The sequence below is a fragment of the Fringilla coelebs genome (assembly GCF_963513975.1).
Source record: "Fringilla coelebs genome assembly, chromosome: 27".
Taxonomy (NCBI): domain Eukaryota; kingdom Metazoa; phylum Chordata; class Aves; order Passeriformes; family Fringillidae; genus Fringilla; species Fringilla coelebs.
Window position 1 is genome coordinate 480416 of NC_140053.1, and position 17812 is coordinate 498227.

Consider the following 17812-nt stretch of genomic DNA (forward strand, 5'->3'; position numbering starts at 1 on the left):
TTGGGGTGAGAGCTGGCGGGGGACAGTGGGACACGGGACCCACCGTGACCCCGGTGGATTTGGGGCGGCCCAGAAGCGCCCCGGAGGCGCTGGCTGAGCTGTCCCCGCTCGGCCGGGGGTGTCCAACCCCCCGTGTGCCGTGTCCCCCCGAGGCTGCCGGCGGGGACAAACCCCGCCAGCCGCGGGTGACAACACCGCGGCCGCTGGAGCCACTTAATCACCGGCGCGTCGTGTCCCCATTTCCGACCGCTGCGCCCGGCCGGCGGCGCCGCGGCCCCTGGGGAGCCCGGTGGGCGCGGGGGGAGCCCCGGGACCCCGAATCCCACGGGAAAAGGCGGCGGCGGCCCCGCAGAGCCGGACCGGGCCGGGATGGCGGCCGGCGCGTGGGAGCCGCATCTCCCGGCGAGCCCGCGGAGCGCCCGGCCGGGCGGAGGGCGCAGCCGGCTCCGCCCTGGCCGCGGGGAAAACTCTCCTGGTTTTCATCATCCCGGCAGGGACGGCCCCGCCGCCGCCGCCGCCGCCGCCGCCGAAACGCGGCCGCCCGGTGGGCTGAGCGCGGCCCCGCGGGCCGGCCCGGCCGATGGGGACCCCGGGATGGGGACACCGGGACATGGGGACCCCGGGATGGGGACTCGGGATGGGGACACTGGGATGGGGACACTGGGATGGGGACACTGGGATGGGGACCCCGGGACATGGGGACATCAGGATGGGGACTCGGGATGGGGACACCGGGGTAGGGACACCGGGACATGGCGACACCGGGACATGGGGACCCCAGGATGGGGACTTGGGATGGGGATCCTGCCATGGGGAGGGCGATCCTGCAATGGGGAGGGGGATCCCGCTGTGGGAAGGAGGATCCTGCAATGGGGACCCATCCACATCCTAATTCCCATCCCAATCCCAATTCCTATCCGCATCCCAATCCCAATCTCCATCCCAATCCCAATCCCCATCCTGATCCCAATCCCAATCCCCATCCCCATCCCCAACCCATCCCCATCCCCATCCCCATCCCAATTCCCACCCCAACCCAGTGCTCCCAGTGCTCCCAGTGAGTGCAGGATGATCCCAGGCTCTCGGGGCTGCAGGGTGGGAGGACGAGGGGGACACGTGGGGACAGGGACGGGGATCTGGGAGGGCCACGACCACCTCACCCCACAGCACTGCCCCCCAAAACCGCCCTGGGACCCTCGGGAGCCCCCCCAAACTCAGGTCCTGGCTGGGATCCTGCTGGGATGGGTCTGGGAGGAGGAGGAGGCAGCTGGGAGGGACTGAGAGCACTGGGGGCACTGGGGGCACTGGGGGCACCAGGATTTGGGGTCTGGGGGCTCCCGGAGCCCCCCCGGCAGAGCTGGGACCACCCCGGGCCGGGAATGGCGGCGCATCCCGGGGGGGATCTCCTCTCGCCGGCGAGCGTCTGAAACCCCGAGCCGTGCCTTGAAATTACTGCTAATTACACAGCTCATTTGCATAAATTATAAGGCAAGAGGCAAATGCCTCCAATCCCTCCGAGTGATCAGGCGGGGGGGGACAGAGGGGGGACAGGGGGGACAGGGGGGGGGACAGGAGGGGTCGGTGCTCCCCAAAACCGCAGCGGGACCTCGGGGTGTCCCCAGAGCCTGGCACGGGGGGGACGCGGCCCTCGGTGGGCGACAGGGAGGGGGACAGGGCGGAGGTGGCGCTGGGGGTGGCACTGGGGGTTGGGGACAGCGCTGTCCCCAGGGAAGGGGCGGTGAAGGGACAGACGGACGGAGCAGGACGGTCACCTCCTGGTCACCCCCCCGGTGGCAGGGGGGCGGGGGAACAGAGGCACAGCGATGTCCCCCGGGGGACTCTGAGGGGACACAGGGACATCCCGAGCCCCGCCAGCCCCGGGGCCGAGCACCCCAAACGCCCCCGGCCCGGGCGGGCGGCGAATCCCACCGGGACCCCCAAAGGAACGGGAGAGGGGAGCGCGCCGGTGCCGCCGTCCCGGTGTCACCGGCGGTGTCCCAGCGGTGTCCCAGCGGTGTCGCAGCGCGGCTCCGAGCTCGTCCCTGTCCCCGAGCACGTCCCCGCCGCCCTCGCACGCGGGTGGGTGCCCGGGGGGCTCCGCCGCGGGGCTGCGCCGTCTGGGCCGCCCCGTCCCGGGGGTTCGCCCCGGGGGCGGCCGCGGGGCCCAGACGGAGCCGCCGGATCCTCCCCGCGGGTTCGGGGGGGCCCCGCGCCCAGACGGGCCCGGGGGGGACGCGGGGGTGACGCTGCCGAGCCCGGGGGGGACCCCGGCGCTGCTGGAGGTGGCGCGGCGGGGACGATGCCAGGTGAGGAAGGGACGGCGGCGGCACGGGGTGGGCACAGTCCCGGGGGTGTCCCGGTCCCCACGGGGGTGTCACGGCCATCATGGGGGTGTCCCGGTCCCCACGGGGGTGTCACAGCCATCATGGGGGTGTCACGGTCCCCACGGGAGTATCACGGTCCCCACGGGGGTGTCCCGGTCCCCACGGGGGTCTCACGGTCTCCTCGGGGGTCTCACGATCCCCAAGGGGGTGTCACAGACATCATGGGGGTGTCCCGGTCCCCACCGGGGTGTCCCGGTCCCCTCGGGAGTGTCCCGGTCCCCACGGGGGTATCACGGTCCCCACGGGGGTGTCCCAGCCACCATGGGGGTGTCCCGGTCCCCACGGGGGTGTCGCAGCCCCACGGGGGGGGTCCCAGCCCCACCGGGGTGTCCCGGTCCCCTCGGGAGTGTCCCGGTCCCCTCGTAGGTGTCCCAGCCCCACCGGGGTGTCCCGGTCCCCACGGGGGGTGTCCCGGTCCCCTCGCGGGTGTCCCTACACCCGCTAGGACACCCCCGTGTGTCCCCCCCGCCGTCCTCCAGCGGTGCCACCGCGGTGACAAGGAGGAAGCGCCGCGCCCGGGGCACAGCTGGCACCGCTGGCACCGCTGGCACAGCTGGCACCGCCGGCACCGCCGGCACCGCCGGCACCGCTGGCACATCTGTAACCGCTGGCACCGCTGGCACAGCTGGCACCGCTGGCACCGCTGGCGCGGCGCTGCCCCCCCGCTGCCCGAGGACAGGGCCGGCCGCCAGCCCGGCAGAGATCTCTATCGCGATTATCGCGACGGGGTTGCCCTGCCCGCAGCGCGCGCCGGGCCTCGGCGTGCCCGGAGGCGCCGTTTCCTCACGGCGGCGGCGAGCGCTGTCGGGACTCGGGCTCGGCGACCGGCGGCGCGGAGCGGGGCGAGACGCGAGGCGTAATTGGAGCTTTAATTAGTCCCGTGCTAATCGCGCCGCCGGATCTGCGCCCGAGCGGGCCGGCTGTCAGTCACGGCCCGGGAAACCGGCCCGGGAAACCCGCCCGGGAAACCGGCCCGGAACGGCGGGGAGAGCGCGGGGAGGGACACGGGGGGACAGCGGGGACAGGGACACGGGGGGACAGCGGGGACAGGGACAGCGGGGACAGGGATGGGACAGGGACGGGGACAGCGGGGACAGGGACACGGGGGGACAGCGGGGACAGGGACGGGGACAGCGGGGACAGGGACACGGGGGGACAGCGGGGACAGGGGGGGACAGCGGGGACAGGGACAGGGATGGGGACAGGGACAGGGATGGGACAGGGTCAGGGACAGGGACACGGGGGGACAGCGGGGACAGCGGGGACAGAGACACGGGGGGACAGCGGGGACAGGGACACGGGGGGACAGCGGGGACAGCGGGGACAGGGACACGGGGGGACAGCGGGGACAGGGACACGGGGGGACAGCGGGGACAGCGGGGACAGGGACACGGGGGGACAGCGGGGACAGGGACACGGGGGGACAGCGGGGACAGCGGGGACAGGGACACGGGGGGACAGCGGGGACAGGGACACGGGGGGACAGCGGGGACAGCGGGGACAGGGACACGGGGGGACAGCGGGGACAGGGACGGGGGGACAGCGGGGACAGGGACACGGGGGGACAGCGGGGATGGGGGGGACAGCGGGGACAGGGACACGGGGGGACAGCGGGGACAGGGACAGGGGGGACAGGGAGAGGGACAGGGACGGGGATGGGACAGGGACAGGGACAGGGGACGGGGGGACAGCGGGGACAGGGACGGGGACACGGGGGGACAGCGGGGACAGGGACAGGGACAGCGGGGACAGGGATAGGACAGGGACAGGCATGGGGACAGGGACAGGGACAGGGACGGGGGAGGCAGCACAGGGACCCAGCCCCGCGCCCCCCGCAGCCTTGGCGGTGTCCCCGCGGGTGTCCCCGAGTGTCCCCAACCCCGCCACCCTCCGGGCCGGGCCACGCCAGCGCGGGGCAGCCGCGGGCCGGGGGGACCCCGCGGAGGTTTTGGGGGGTCGGGCGGGCGGAGGCGGGCGGGGAGGGCGGGGAGCGGGGGCGGGGAGCGCTCGCCGCGGCTGCTGCCCGCAAATGGAGGCCCCGCGGCCACAGACACGGCACAACAAAGCACCGGCAATTATTTGGCTCCAGCGGGAGCTGCCGGGGCCGTGGGGGCTGGAGCCAGCTGGGCACCCCCGGCACCCCCTGGGCACCCCCAGACACCCCCCGGCACCCCCAGACACCCCCCGGGCACCCCCAGACACCCCCCCGGCACCCCCCGGGCACCCCCGGCACCCCCAGACACCCCCGAGGGGACCCCGGGGCGGGTGAGGGACCCCCAAAGGGGGGGCTGGGGAGGTGGGGGTGACCCCCCGCCGGACACTGAACCCACCGCGGGGTTTGGGGTCGCCGTCGCTTTGGGGAATCCCGAAATCTGCAAGGGGACCGGGGGGTCCCTGGCCCTTCTGGCAGCCCGGACACCCCAAAGCTCTCCCAGCGCCCCGAGCCCCCCAAATCTGCAAGGGGATTGGGGACCCCCATCCTCTCCGGGACACTGAGCCCCCCCGAGCGCCCCGATTTCCGTGAGGGGCTGGGGACCCCCATCCCGCTGAGGGGGGGGGGCACCCCGAGTTCCGCAGGGACCCCCCGAACCCCGCTGTGCCCCCTCCCCGCAGGGGTTGTGGTCCCTCGGGGGCGACATCGCCCCGGGACGCCCCGGACCCCGCTCTGTGCCCCCCCGGGACCCCCGGATCTCCTCCGTGCCCCCCCGGGACCCTCCGTGCCCCCTTTGATGGGGGGGGCGAGGGGGATCCCCGGGACTCCCCACCCGCCGGGGGACCCCGTGACGTCATCCAGTTCCAGCTGCTCGGACTCCCCCCTCCGCCAATCGCAAGGTCAGCTCGTGAGCATCGCGCCTTCCATTGATTCATCAATATGTCAATCAAATTATTGTGACCAATCACAAGGCGTGTTTTGGGCGGGTCCCGCCCACGAGGAACTCCGCCCCTCTGAAGGCCTGTCAATCAAACGGCGATAGCTACAGGCTGGGCTTGCCCCCATTGGCTGTCTGTACTGTCAATCAGAGATCTTCCCTGCTATTGGCTCTCCTCTGCCGTCCGTCACCTCAGAACTCCGCGCCCATTGGCGGAGCCATCCCTCCATCACGAGCCTTACTGCTCAGCGCAGCTGCCCATCAACCCTTCTCCCTCCTCGGATTGGTCGCCGCTCCCCCATCCCACCTCCCATTGGCCAGATCGCAAAGCAGCCGGGCTGCGATTGGCCCGAACCCCCTCGGGGGGCGGGCGCAGCAGGGCGGTGCCCGGCGGAGGAAGATGGCGCCGTGAGCGGGTCGGAGCCGCCGCCGCCCCCGGCCGGTCAGTGCGGGGGGAGCGGGGCCGGGCCGCGGCCGCTGCGGGGCCGCCGGGGCGGGGAGCGGCCCGCGGCCGCCCCGAGCCGCCCTCCCCCGGCGCCCGGCGGGCGGGCGGCGCTTCCGGCAGCGGGGCCCGGTCGGGGGCGGGCCCGGCCTTTGGGACCCGCCTCCCCCGGGACCGCCCGGAGCGGCGGGGGCGGCCCGGGGGCACCGGGGAGAGCCCGGGGGGATCCCGGGGGTGGCGGGCTCGGCCCAGCCCGGCGGTCCCGGGATGCTCGGGGCGCTCCGGGGGCGCTGCCGGGGCAGCGGGGCCGGGCCGGGCCGCACGTGGGGCCGGGGCCGGTCCGGGCGCCGCCGCCCCGGGTCGGGGGGTTCGGGGGGTTCGGGGGAGGGTTGGGGCTGGGGGCGTCCGTTCCCCGCTGGGGTCGGGGCTCTGGGCAGTCCGGGCTCGGGGATTTGTTGAATTTCCGGGGGAACTCGGGGGGGGGGGCCCAGATTCCCGATGGGATTCGTTTGGGATGATCCCCAAATTCCCAATGGGATTCGTTCGGGATGGTCCCCAGATTCCGAATGGGATTCGTTCGGGATGGTTCCGAAATCCCAAAATTCCCAGTGGGATTCGTTCGGGATGGTCCCCAGATTCCGAATGGGATTCGTTCAGGATGATTCCCAAAATTCCTGATGGGATTCGTTCGGGATGGTCCTCAAAATTCCTGATGGGATTTGTTCAGGATGATTCCCAAATTCCCAATGGGATTCGTTCGGGATGGTTCCCAAAATTCCTGATGGGATTCGTTCCCCTGGTGGGATTTGGGCTGATTCCCAAATTCCCGATGGGATTCATTCAGGATGATCCCAGAATTCCTTATGGGATGGTTCAGGATGGTTCCCAAAATTCCCTATGGGATTCGTTCGGGATGATTCCCAAATTTCCTTATGGGATTCATTCAGGATGGTTCCCAAATTCCATATGGGATTCATTCAGGATGATCCCCAAATTTCCTTATGGGATTCATTCGGGATGATTCCCAAATTCCCTATGGGATTTGTTCAGGATGATCCCCAGAATTCCTTTTGGGATGGTTCCCAAAATTCATGATGGGATTCATTCCCCTGGTGGGATTTGGGCTGATCCCCAAATTCCCTATGGGATTCGTTCAGGATGATCCCCAAATTTCCTTATGGGATTCATTCCCCTGGTGGGATTTGGGCTGATTCCCAAATTTCCTTATGGGATTATTTCAGGATGATTCCCATATTTCCCGATGGGATTCGTTCAGGATGAGTCCCATATTTCCCTATGGGATTCCTTCAGGATGATCCCAAAATTCCCAATGGGATTAGTTTGGATGATTCCCATATTTCCCTATGGGATTCGTTCGGGATGATCCCAAATTCCCAATGGGATTCATTCCCCTGGTGGGATTTGGGCTGATTCCCATATTTCCCTATGGGATTCCTTCAGGATGATCAGCAAACCGGGCTGGGGTCAGCACGCGGGGATGGGGTCAGTGTGTGGGGCTGGGGTCAGCATGTGGGGCTGGGGTCAGTGTGTGGGGCTGGGGTCAGCACACGGGGCTGGGGTCAGCACACGGGGATGGGGTCAGCAAACCGGGCTGGGGTCAGCGTGTGGGGCTGGGGTCAGTGTGTGGGGCTGGGGTCAGCATGTGGGGCTGGGGTCAGCACACGGGGCTGGGGTCAGTGTGTGGGGCTGGGGTCAGCACACGGGGCTGGGGTCAGTGCACCAGGCTGGGGTCAGCGTGTGGGGCTGGGGTCAGCACACGGGGATGGGGTCAGCGTGCGGGGCTGGGGTCAGCACGCGGGGATGGGGTCAGCATGTGGGGCTGGGGTCAGCATGTGGGGCTGGGGTCAGCACACGGGGCTGGGGTCAGCACACGGGGATGGGGTCAGTGTGTGGGGCTGGGGTCAGCACACGGGGCTGGGGTCAGCACACGGGGCTGGGGTCAGCAAACGGGGATGGGGTCAGCACACGGGGATGGGGTCAGCAAACCGGGCTGGGGTCAGCACGTGGGGCTGGGGTCAGCAAACCGGGCTGGGGTCAGCACATGGGGATGGGGTCAGCATGCCGGGCTGGGGTCAGCATGTGGGGCTGGGGTCAGCAAACCGGGCTGGGGTCAGCGTGTGGGGCTGGGGTCAGCGTGTGGGGCTGGGGTCAGCACACGGGGCTGGGGTCAGCACATGGGGCAGATCCTGGGGGTCAGCACGCGGGGATGGGGTCAGCGTGTGGGGCTGGGGTCAGCATGTGGGGCTGGGGTCAGCACGCGGGGCTGGGGTCAGCAAACGGGGATGGGGTCAGCACACGGGGATGGGGTCAGCAAACCGGGCTGGGGTCAGCACGTGGGGCTGGGGTCAGTGCACCAGGCTGGGGTCAGCAAACCGGGCTGGGGTCAGCACGTGGGGCTGGGGTCAGTGCACCAGGCTGGGGTCAGCACACGGGGATGGGGTCAGTGTGTGGGGCTGGGGTCAGCACACGGGGCTGGAGTCAGCACGAGGGGATGGGGTCAGCATGTGGGGCTGGGGTCAGCATGCGGGGCTGGGGTCAGCACACGGGGCTGGGGTCAGCACGCGGGGATGGGGTCAGCAAACGGGGCAGATCCTGGGGGTCAGCACACCGGGCTGGGGTCCCCCCGGAGCTGATCCCCCCAGCTGATCCCCCCGGGGCTGATCCCCCCGAGCCGATCTCCCCGAGCCGGTCCCCTGGAGCTGATCCCCCCGAGCTGATCCCCCCGCTCTGTCCCCCCAGCTCCAGGGGCAGATCCTGGGGTCCCCCCGAGCTGATCCCCCGGGCTGGGGTCCCCCCGAGCTGATCCCCCCGAGCTGATCCCCCCGAGCTGATCCCCCGGGCTGGGGTCCCCCCGAGCTGATCCCCCCGCTCTGTCCCCCCAGCTCCAGGGACAGCATGGCTGCCACGGCCGCCGTCAGCCCCAGCGAGTACCTGCAGCCCGCCGCCGCCTCCGCCGCCCAGGTGAGCCCACCTGCCCGGGGCCTCGCCGGGGGCTCCTTCCCCGAGCTGATCCCGCTTCTGATCCCGCTCCTGATCCCGCTCCTGATCCCGCTCCCACAGCGGATCTGGTGCTCCCATCTCAGGGGGGTTTGGGGTTTGAGCTGCCTGTGATGTTCCGGGGGGAATCCCGGGAGGGTTCTGGGATGTTCACGGCTTTGGGGTGGGTTTAAGGGTGGGTTTGAGCTTTAGGGTGGTTTTAAGGGTGGTTTTAAGGGTGGTTTTTAGGGTGGTTTTAAGGATGGTTTTAAGCTTTAGGATGGTTTTAAGGATGGTTTTAAGCTTTAGGGTGGTTTTAAGCATGGTTTTAAGCTTTAGGATGGTTTTAAGGATGATTTTAAGCTTTAGGGTGATTTTAAGGATGGTTTTAAGCTTTAGGATGGTTTTAAGGATGATTTTAAGCTTTAGGGTGGTTTTAAGTATGGTTTTAAGCTTTAGGGTGGTTTTAAGTATGGTTTTAAGCTTTAGGGTGATTTTAAGGATGGTTTTAAGCTTTAGGATGGTTTTAAGGATGATTTTAAGCTTCAGGATGGTTTTAAGGACACAGGGATGGGATTTAGAAGGATTTAGGGACACAGGGTGGGATTTTAAACATCCCCACGGCTGAAAGCAGAGGGGTGCTGCACGTCAGCAGGAATTCCTTGACAGAAAAACTGGGAGTTGGGATGGGCTGCCCAGAAAGGTGGCAGAGTCACCTGGGGGTGCCAAAGTGTCCCCCAGGTCGGGCTGGACAATCCCTGAGCTCCTCTCCCACCTCGGCCGTTTGGGAGCTCCGCCGCGCGCCGTTAATGAATCCGTTAATGAATCCGTTAACGAATCCGTTGATGAACCAGCTCCCTGCCTCACGAGCGGCTCCGGGCACTGACTGCCCTCTCTCCCCAGGACTCCCAGCCCTCTCCCCTGGCCCTGCTGGCAGCCACATGCAGCAAGATCGGTCCCCCCGCCGTGGAAGCCGCCGCCGCGCCGCCGGCGCCTGCCCAGCCCACGCCCCGCAAGCTGGTGCCCATCAAACCCGCCCCGCTGCCCCTGGGCTCGGCCAAGAGCAGCATCGGCATCCTGTCCTCCAAGGGCAGCCTCTTCCAGATCCAGGGCTCCCAGCTGGGCGCCTCCTACCCCGGCGGGCAGCTGGTCTTCGCCATCCAGAACGCGGCCGTGCTCAACAAAGCCTCGCGCTCCTCCTCCTCCTCTTCCTCCTCCTCCTCCTCCTCCAACGTCCAGTACCAGGCGGTGCCGCCGCTGCCACCCACGGGGGCTCAGACCATCCAGGTGCAGCCTAACCAGATCCAGATCATCCCAGGCACCAGCCAGGCCATCCTCACGCCCTCCTCTTCCTCGCACAAGCCCGTGCCCATCAAGCCGGCCCCGGCGCAGAAGGCGGCGGGAACGGGCGGCGTGGTCAAACTGCCCGGCGGTGCCAACGTCACCCTGAGCCTGCCCCCCGCCCTGGTGAGCCCCGAGGCGGGCGGGCCGGCCCCGCTGCTGACGGACAGCCCCTCCAAAGCCGGCAAGAAGCCCCGGAAAAAGGCGGCGTCCCCCGGGCAGCCCGCCGCCGTGGCGGTGGCCGAGCAGGTGGAGACGGTGCTGATCGAGACCACGGCGGAGAACATCATCCAGGCGGGCAGCAACCTGCTGATCGTGCAGAGCCCCGGCTCGGGGCAGCCGGCCGTGGTGCAGCAGGTGCAGGTGGTGCAGCCCAAGCAGGAGTCGCAGGTGGTGCAGATCCCGCAGCAGGCGCTGCGCGTGGTGCAGGCCGCCTCGGCCACGCTGCCCACCGTGCCCCAGAAATCCCCCCAGAACTTCCAGATCCAGGCGGCCGAGCCCACCCCCACGCAGGTACGGCCTCCTCCGAGCCCTCTCCCCGCTGGTGCCCCCCTGTCCTCACCCCGGGTTTAGGGGCTGGGGGTTTGTGAGATATTCCAGTTTGGAGGATGGTTTAGGCATTGCTGAGTGGAGGCTGGCAGTGCAGCTGTGCCCTCTGCAGGGATTCAGGAACTGTTGTTCTCCCCTGTCCTCACCCAGGGTTTAGGGGCTGGGGGGTTTTGTGAGCTATTCCCAGCTTGGAGGATGGTTTGGGCATTGCTGAGTGGATTCTCTGGAGGTTGGGATGGTCCTCACCCAGGGTTTAGGGGCTGGGGGTTTGTGAGCTATTTCCAGCTTGGAGGATGGTTTAGGAGGATGGTTTAGACGTTGAGGAGTAGAGGTTGGGAGTGCAGCCGTGCCCTCTGCAGGGCCAGAGAACCTCCAGAACCCCACTGGCCCAAACCACCCCACAGAACCCCTCTGACCCAAACCATCCCAGAGAACCCAAATCATCCCACAGAACCCCAAACCATCCTACAGAACCCGAACCACCCCACAGAACCCCAAACCATCCCACAGAACCCCAACCATCCCACAGAACCCCACCACCCCAAACCCTCCCACAGAACCCAATCCACCCCCCGAACCCCACACCCTCCCTCCTCTCCGAGCCCCCTGGCCGTGTCTCCCACCCAGCCGTGCCCCCTCCTCCCCGCAGGTTTACTTCAAGACCCCGTCTGGCGAGCTGCAGACCGTGCTGCTGCAGGAGGCCTCGTCCATCCCGGTGGCGCCGGGCGGCTCCTGCGGCAGCCCCGGCCCCGGTCCCGCCCCCGGTCCCGCCCCCGGCCCCGGTACCGGCCCCGCCCGCCGGCCGGCCCCGCGCAAGGAGCGGCCGCTGCCCAAGATCGCGCCGGCCGGGGGCGTGGTGAGCCTGAGCGCCGCACAGCTGGCGGCAGCTGCCCAGGCCATGCAGACCATCAACATCAACGGCGTGCAGGTGCAGGGCGTGCCCGTCACCATCACCAACAGCGCAGGTGGGCAGGGGCGGGGCAGGGCGGGGCGGGGCGGATCCCTGAGGGGGACATGGGGACAGTGGCAGCGCTCTGAGCTCCCGTGGCATGGCCTTGGGTCGGGTCACATCAGATTGGATCAGATTCCTGAGGGGGACACGGGGACAGTGGGCAGTGGCGGGGGCTGCCCCGGGTCGGGTCAGGTCAGGTCAGATCGGGTCAGAGCCTTTGTGCCCCTGAGGGGGACATGGGGACAGTGGCAGTGCCCTGAGCTCCTCCGGGATGGCCCTGGACCAAATCAGATTGGATCAGATCAGATCCCTGGTACCCCTAAGGGGGACATGGGGACAGTGGCAGCGCTCTGAGCTCCCCTGGGATGGCCCTGGGTCAAATCAGATCAGATCAGATCAGATCCCTGGTACCCCTGAGGGGGACATGGGGACAGTGGGCAGCTCCCTGAGCTCCCCTGGGATGGCCCTGGTCAGATCAGATCCCTGGTACCCCTGAGGGGGACATGGGGACCGTGGGCAGTGCTCTGAGCTCCCCTGGCATGGCACTGGGTCAGGTCAGATCGGATCGGATCAGATCGGATCAGATCCCTGAGGGGGACATGGGGACAGTGGCAGCACTCTGAGTTCTCTCAGGGTGTCCCTGGGTCGGGTCAGATCGGGTCAGAGCCTTTGTGCCCCTGAGGGGGACATGGGGACAGCGGGTGGCTCCCTGAGCTTCCCCAGGATGTCCAGGAGTGACCCCTCACTCAGGGATCATTCCAGGGGTGACCCTTCCCTCCAGGGATCAACATTCCAGGTGTGACCCCTCACTCAGGGACTATTCCAGAGCATGAACCCCTCACTCAGGGATCATTCCAGGGGTCACCCCTCACTCAGGGACCATTCCAGGGGTCACCCCTCACTCAGGGACCATTCCAGGGGTCACCCCTCACTCAGGGACCATTCCAGGGGTCACCCTTCACTCAGGGATCATTCCAGAGCATGAACCCCTCACTCAGGGATCATTCCAGGGGTCACCCCTCCCTCAGAGATCATTCCAGAGCATGAACCCCTCACTCAGGGATCATTCCAGGGGTCACCCCTCCCTCAGGGATCATTCCAGAGCATGAACCCCTCACTCAGGGACCATTCCAGGGGTGACCCCTCACTCAGGGATCATTCCAGAGGTCACCCCTCACTGCAGGGATCACCATTCCAGGGGTCACCCCTCACTCAGGGATCATTCCAGGAGTGACCCCTCACTCAGGGATCATTCCAGGGGTCACCCCTCACTCAGAGATCATTCCAGAGCATGAACCCCTGACTCAGGGATCACCATTCCAGCAGTGACCCCTCACTCAGGGACCATTCCAGGAGTCACCCCTCACTCAGGGATCATTCCAGGGGTCACCCCTCACTCAGGGATCATTCCAGGGGTCACCCCTCACTCAGGGATCATTCCAGGGGTCACCCCTCACTCAGGGACCATTCCAGGAGTCACCCCTCACTCAGGGATCATTCCAGGGGTCACCCCTCACTCAGGGATCATTCCAGGGGTCACCCCTCACTCAGGGACCATTCCAGAGCACGAACCCCTGACTCAGGGATCTCCCCAAACCCCAAACCCGCCGGGCACGGCCCTGCTGCTCCCATTCCAGGGGTGTCCCGTCCCTGCAGCCGCGCTGTCCCCAGTGCAGGGAGGGCCAAACCCGGCCCAGAGCTGTGGCTGTGGCTGTGGGAGCTTGCTTCACCTGCTCCCCGAGGTCAGCCCAGCCCTGCCTGCTGCTCCTGAGCCATCAGCAGAAATCCATCCCTGTCCCCACTCTGCTGTCCTTCCAGGACTGCCTTTGCAGTGGGGGTTGGATTTAATTAGCCATTCCAATTAACGTGGAGGGCACTGGCAGGACCTGCCGCCCAGGGCTTGCCTCATCCCCTCTGCTCCTTCCCTCGCTTGGCGCTTCCCCGCCGGCTCTGCCTGCTCTCCCTCCCTCCCTGCCGCCTCTGCTCCTCCTCTGCCTCCCCCTCCTCCTTCCCCTGCTCCTGGAGCTGCCCTGGCAGCAGCGACCCCAGCCCCAGCCCCGTCCCACCCCGCTTGCTGACGCTGACCCCGTCTTCTTCTTTCCAGCCCCCGTCGCGGCTGCCAGGGACGCCCGAGCCTGGAGCGGCCCTTAGGCTGCGGGGTAAGTCCCGTTTTTTTGCTCAATATATTGCACGTTTTTTCAAAGTTTCTTTTTTGTTTCCTCTTTGAGCCCTTTTTCTCCCCGCCCCCCGAAGAGGGTCGCAAACTTTTTTGGAAAACTTTGAAAAACCGCACAGTATATTCAGAAAAAAGGGACTTACCGGGACAGGCACGTGGCAAAGGGGGCTGTGCTGCATGCGGGGATGAATCTGGGGTGCTCCCTGCTCCGGAGGGTGCCCTGGGAGGAGCTGGACGGATCCTGACTGCCCCTTTCTTTCTCCCCTTTCTGCCCAGGCCAGCAGCAGCTGACGGTGCAGAACGTGTCCGGCAACAACGTGACCATCAGCGGGCTGAGCCCCACGCAGATCCAGCTGCAGATGGAGCAGGCGCTGTCCGGGGACATCCCCACGGCCGAGAAGAGGAGGAGGATGGCCTGCACCTGCCCCAACTGCAAGGACGGCGACAAGCGGTGCGTGCTGGCAGTGGGAAGGGCTGGGGACGGCTCCTCCCGCGGGGACCCGCCTCTCCCGGGGTAACCCGAGCGGTTCATCCTGCTGGGATCCGCCTCTCCCGGGGTAACCCGAGCGGTTCATCCTGCTGGGATCCGCCTCTCCCGGGTGTGGTTCATCCCTCTGGACCCGCCTCTCCCGGGCTAACCTGGAACGGCTCCTCCCGCGGGGACCCGCCTATCCTGGGCTAACCCAAGCGGTTCATCCCTCTGGATCTGCCTGTCCCGGGTCTAACCCGGAGCAGTCCATCCCCCCAGCTCTGCCTGTCCCAGATCTAACCTGGATCGGTTCATCCCCCGGCTCTGCCTGTCCTGGGTCTAACCTGGAGCAGTCCCTCCCTCCCCATCCCCCTGTCCCTGCCCGTGCTGACTGCTGTCCGTCCCTGTCCCTGTCCTGGTCCCTCTCCCTGTCCCTGTCCCTGTCCCTGTCCCTGTCCCTGTCCCTGTCCCTATCCCTGTCCCTGTCCCTGTCCCTGCCCGTGCTGACCGCTGTCTGTCCCTGTCCCTGTCCCATCCCCGTCCCTGTCCCCGTCCCTGTCCCCGTCCCTGTCCCCGTCCCTGTCCCTGCCCGTGCGGACTGCCGTCCCTGTCCATCCCTGTCCCTGTCCCTGTTCCCGTCCCCGTTCCTGTTCCCGTCCCTGTCCCTGTCCCCGTCCCTGTCCCTGTCCCTGTCCCTGTCCCCATCCCCGTCCCTGTCCCCATCCCCGTCCCCGTCCCCGTCCCTGTCCCTGTCCCTGCCCATGCTGACTGCCGTCCCTGTCCCTGTCCCCGTCCCTGTCCCTGTCCCCGTCCCTGTCCCTGTCCCCGCCCGTGCTGACTGCTGTCCCTGTCCCTGTCCCCGTCCCTGTCCCCGTCCCTGTCCCCGTCCCTGTCCCTGTCCCTGCCCGTGCTGACTGCTGTCGATCCCTGTCCCTGTCCCATCCCTGTCCCTGTCCCTGTCCCCGTCCCCGTCCCTGTCCCTGCCCGTGCTGACCGCTGTCTGTCCCTGTCCCCGTCCCTGTCCCTGTCCCTGCCATGCTGACTGCCGTCCCTGTCCCCGTCCCCGTCCCTGTCCCCGTCCCCGTCCCTGTCCCTGTCCCCGCCCATGCTGACTGCCGTCCCTGTCCCCATCCCTGTCCCCGTCCCTGTCCCTGTCCCCGCCCATGCTGACTGCCGTCCCTGTCCCTGTCTGTCCCCGTCCCCGTCCCCATTCCCGTCCCTGTCCCCGTTGGTCCCGCAGGCCGGGTGACCCGGGTAAGAAGAAGCACATCTGCCACATCCCCGAGTGCGGGCGGACGTTCCGCAAGACGTCGCTGCTGCGGGCGCACGTGCGGCTGCACACGGGCGAGCGCCCCTTCGTCTGCAACTGGGTCTTCTGCGGGAAGCGCTTCACGCGCTCCGACGAGCTGCAGCGGCACGCGCGCACACACACGGGTCTGTGCATCATGGGGGGGACAATGGGGCTGGGGTATCAGGGGAGAGACCCCCAAGGGGGCTGGGGTATCCCTGGAGAGCCCCCATTCCCAGGGGAGAGCCCCCATAACCAGGGGATACCCCCATTCCAACTGGGTCTTCTGCGGGAAGCGCTTCACGCGCTCTGACGAGCTGCAGCGGCACGCGCGCACCCACACGGGTCTGTGCCTCATTGGGGGGTCTGATGGGGCTGGGGTGTGTGGGGAGAGACCCCCATGGGGCTGGGGTATCCAGGGGAGAGACCCCATAACCAGGGGAGAGCCCCCATTGCCAGGGGAGAGCCCCCATTCCAACTGGGTCTTCTGCGGGAAGCGCTTCACGCGCTCCGACGAGCTGCAGCGGCACGCGCGCACCCACACGGGTCTGTGCATCATGGGGGGGACAATGGGGCTGGGGTATCAGGGGAGAGACCCCCAAGGGGGCTGGGGTATCCCTGGAGACCCCCCTTCCAACTGGGTCTTCTGCGGGAAGCGCTTCACGCGCTCCGACGAGCTGCAGCGGCACGCGCGCACCCACACGGGTCTGTGCCTCATGGGGGGGGCCTGATGGGGCTGGGGTATCCAGGGGAGAGCCCCCATTCCCAGGGGAGAGCCCCCATTCCTAGGGGAGAGCCCCCATAACCAGGGCAGAGCCCCCATTCCCAGGGGAGAGCCCCCGATGGGGCTGGGGTATCCCTGGAGAGCCCCCACTGCCAGGGCAGAGCCCCCAACGGGGCTGGGGTGTGCAGGGTGAGCCCCCCAATGGGGCTGGGGTGTCCAAGGGAGAGCCCTCAACAGGACTGGGGTACCCCTGGATAGCCCCCACTGCCAGGGCAGAGCCCCCCAACAGGGCTGGGGTATCCCTGGAGAGCCCCCACTGCCAGGGCAGAGCCCCCCAACAGGGCTGGGGTACCCCAGGACACCCCCCCTTCCCAGGGCAGAGCCCCCAACAAGTCTGGGATATCCAGGGGAGAGCCCCCAACAGGGCTGAGGCACCCCAGGACACCCCCCCTTCCCAGGACAGCACCCCAGTGGGGCTGGGGTACCCCAGGACACCCCCCATTCCCATTCCCAGGGCAGCCCCCCAGCAGGGCTGGGGTACCCCAGGACACCCCCCCATTCCCATTCCCAGGGCAGAGCCCCCCCACACCCTGCCCCGGGCACTTGCAGGTGTGGGATCCCCCTGGGATGTTCCCCATTCCCAAGGACCCCTCCCCAAATCCCACCCTGCAGGGCTGGGAGGGTGGGATCCCCCAGATGGAGTTTTGGGGGGCAGTGGAGGGGTTTTGGGGAGGGGTCTCTGCTGCTTTTGGGGTGTCCCAGTACCCAAGGTGTCCTGGGAAGGGATGGGGACACCAAGGGGACATGGCCTGGGGGTGGTGACACCTGGGCAGGTTCCCCCCGGGTTTAGGGGTTTTGGGGGGTTTGGGGGGGGTCTCTGGGGGCAGAGGTCACGGGGCCGTGTCCTGGGGTGTCACCCTGTCCCCCAGGCCCCCGTCTGTCCCTCGGGGTGGCGCAGGTGCCGAGTGTCCCCCGTCCCTGTCCCCGCAGGTGACAAACGCTTCGAGTGCGCGCAGTGCCAGAAACGCTTCATGCGCTCCGACCACCTGACCAAGCACTACAAAACGCACCTGGTCACCAAGAACCTGTAGGGCGGGGCAGCCCCGCCCAGCCCGGCCCCGCCCAGCCCGGCCCTGCCCGGCCCCGCCCCGCCCGGCCCCGCCCAGTCCGGCCCCGCCCGGCCCCACCCGGCCCCGCCCGGCCCGGCCCCGCCCGGCCCCGCCCGCAGCACTCCAGCGAGGGACCTCGGGGACCCCCCGCCCTCCCCAAAAACGGGCTGGGGGTGTCCCTGGGGGCTCAGGGGGTCACCCAGACCCTGCCCTGGGACCCCACTGGTTTAGGGGGGCCCCCAGAGCCCCCCAGACCCTCCCAGTGCCCCCCCAGGCCCAGGGGTCCCCCAGAGCCCCCCAGACCCTCCCTGTGACCCCAAAGGTTTAGGGAGCCCCCAGACCCTCCCTGTGACCCCACAGGCCCAGGGGTCCCCCAGACCCTCCCTGTGACCCCACAGGCTCAGGGGTCCCCCAGAGCCCCCCAGACCCTCTCTGTGACCCCACAGGCCCAGGGGTGACCCCACAGGCTCAGGGGGTCCCCCAGACCTTCCCAGTGACCCCCCCAGGCCTA

General features: G+C 68.0%; 1 protein-coding gene across 1 annotated transcript; it reads left to right on the top strand.

Annotated features, from left to right (window-relative positions):
- Positions 1–5662: 5662 nt before the first annotated feature.
- SP2 (Sp2 transcription factor) lies at positions 5663–17283 on the top strand (the record flags this gene model as incomplete). The annotated part of the gene is made up of 7 exons (XM_084222347.1): positions 5663–5696; positions 8600–8678; positions 9597–10547; positions 11233–11548; positions 13988–14162; positions 15421–15614; positions 17183–17283. Exons 2-7 carry the CDS (start codon positions 8613–8615, stop codon positions 17281–17283), a joined length of 1803 nt encoding a protein of 600 aa, XP_084078473.1. The 5' UTR covers positions 5663–5696; positions 8600–8612.
- Between the last annotated feature and the right edge of the window lie 529 nt (positions 17284–17812).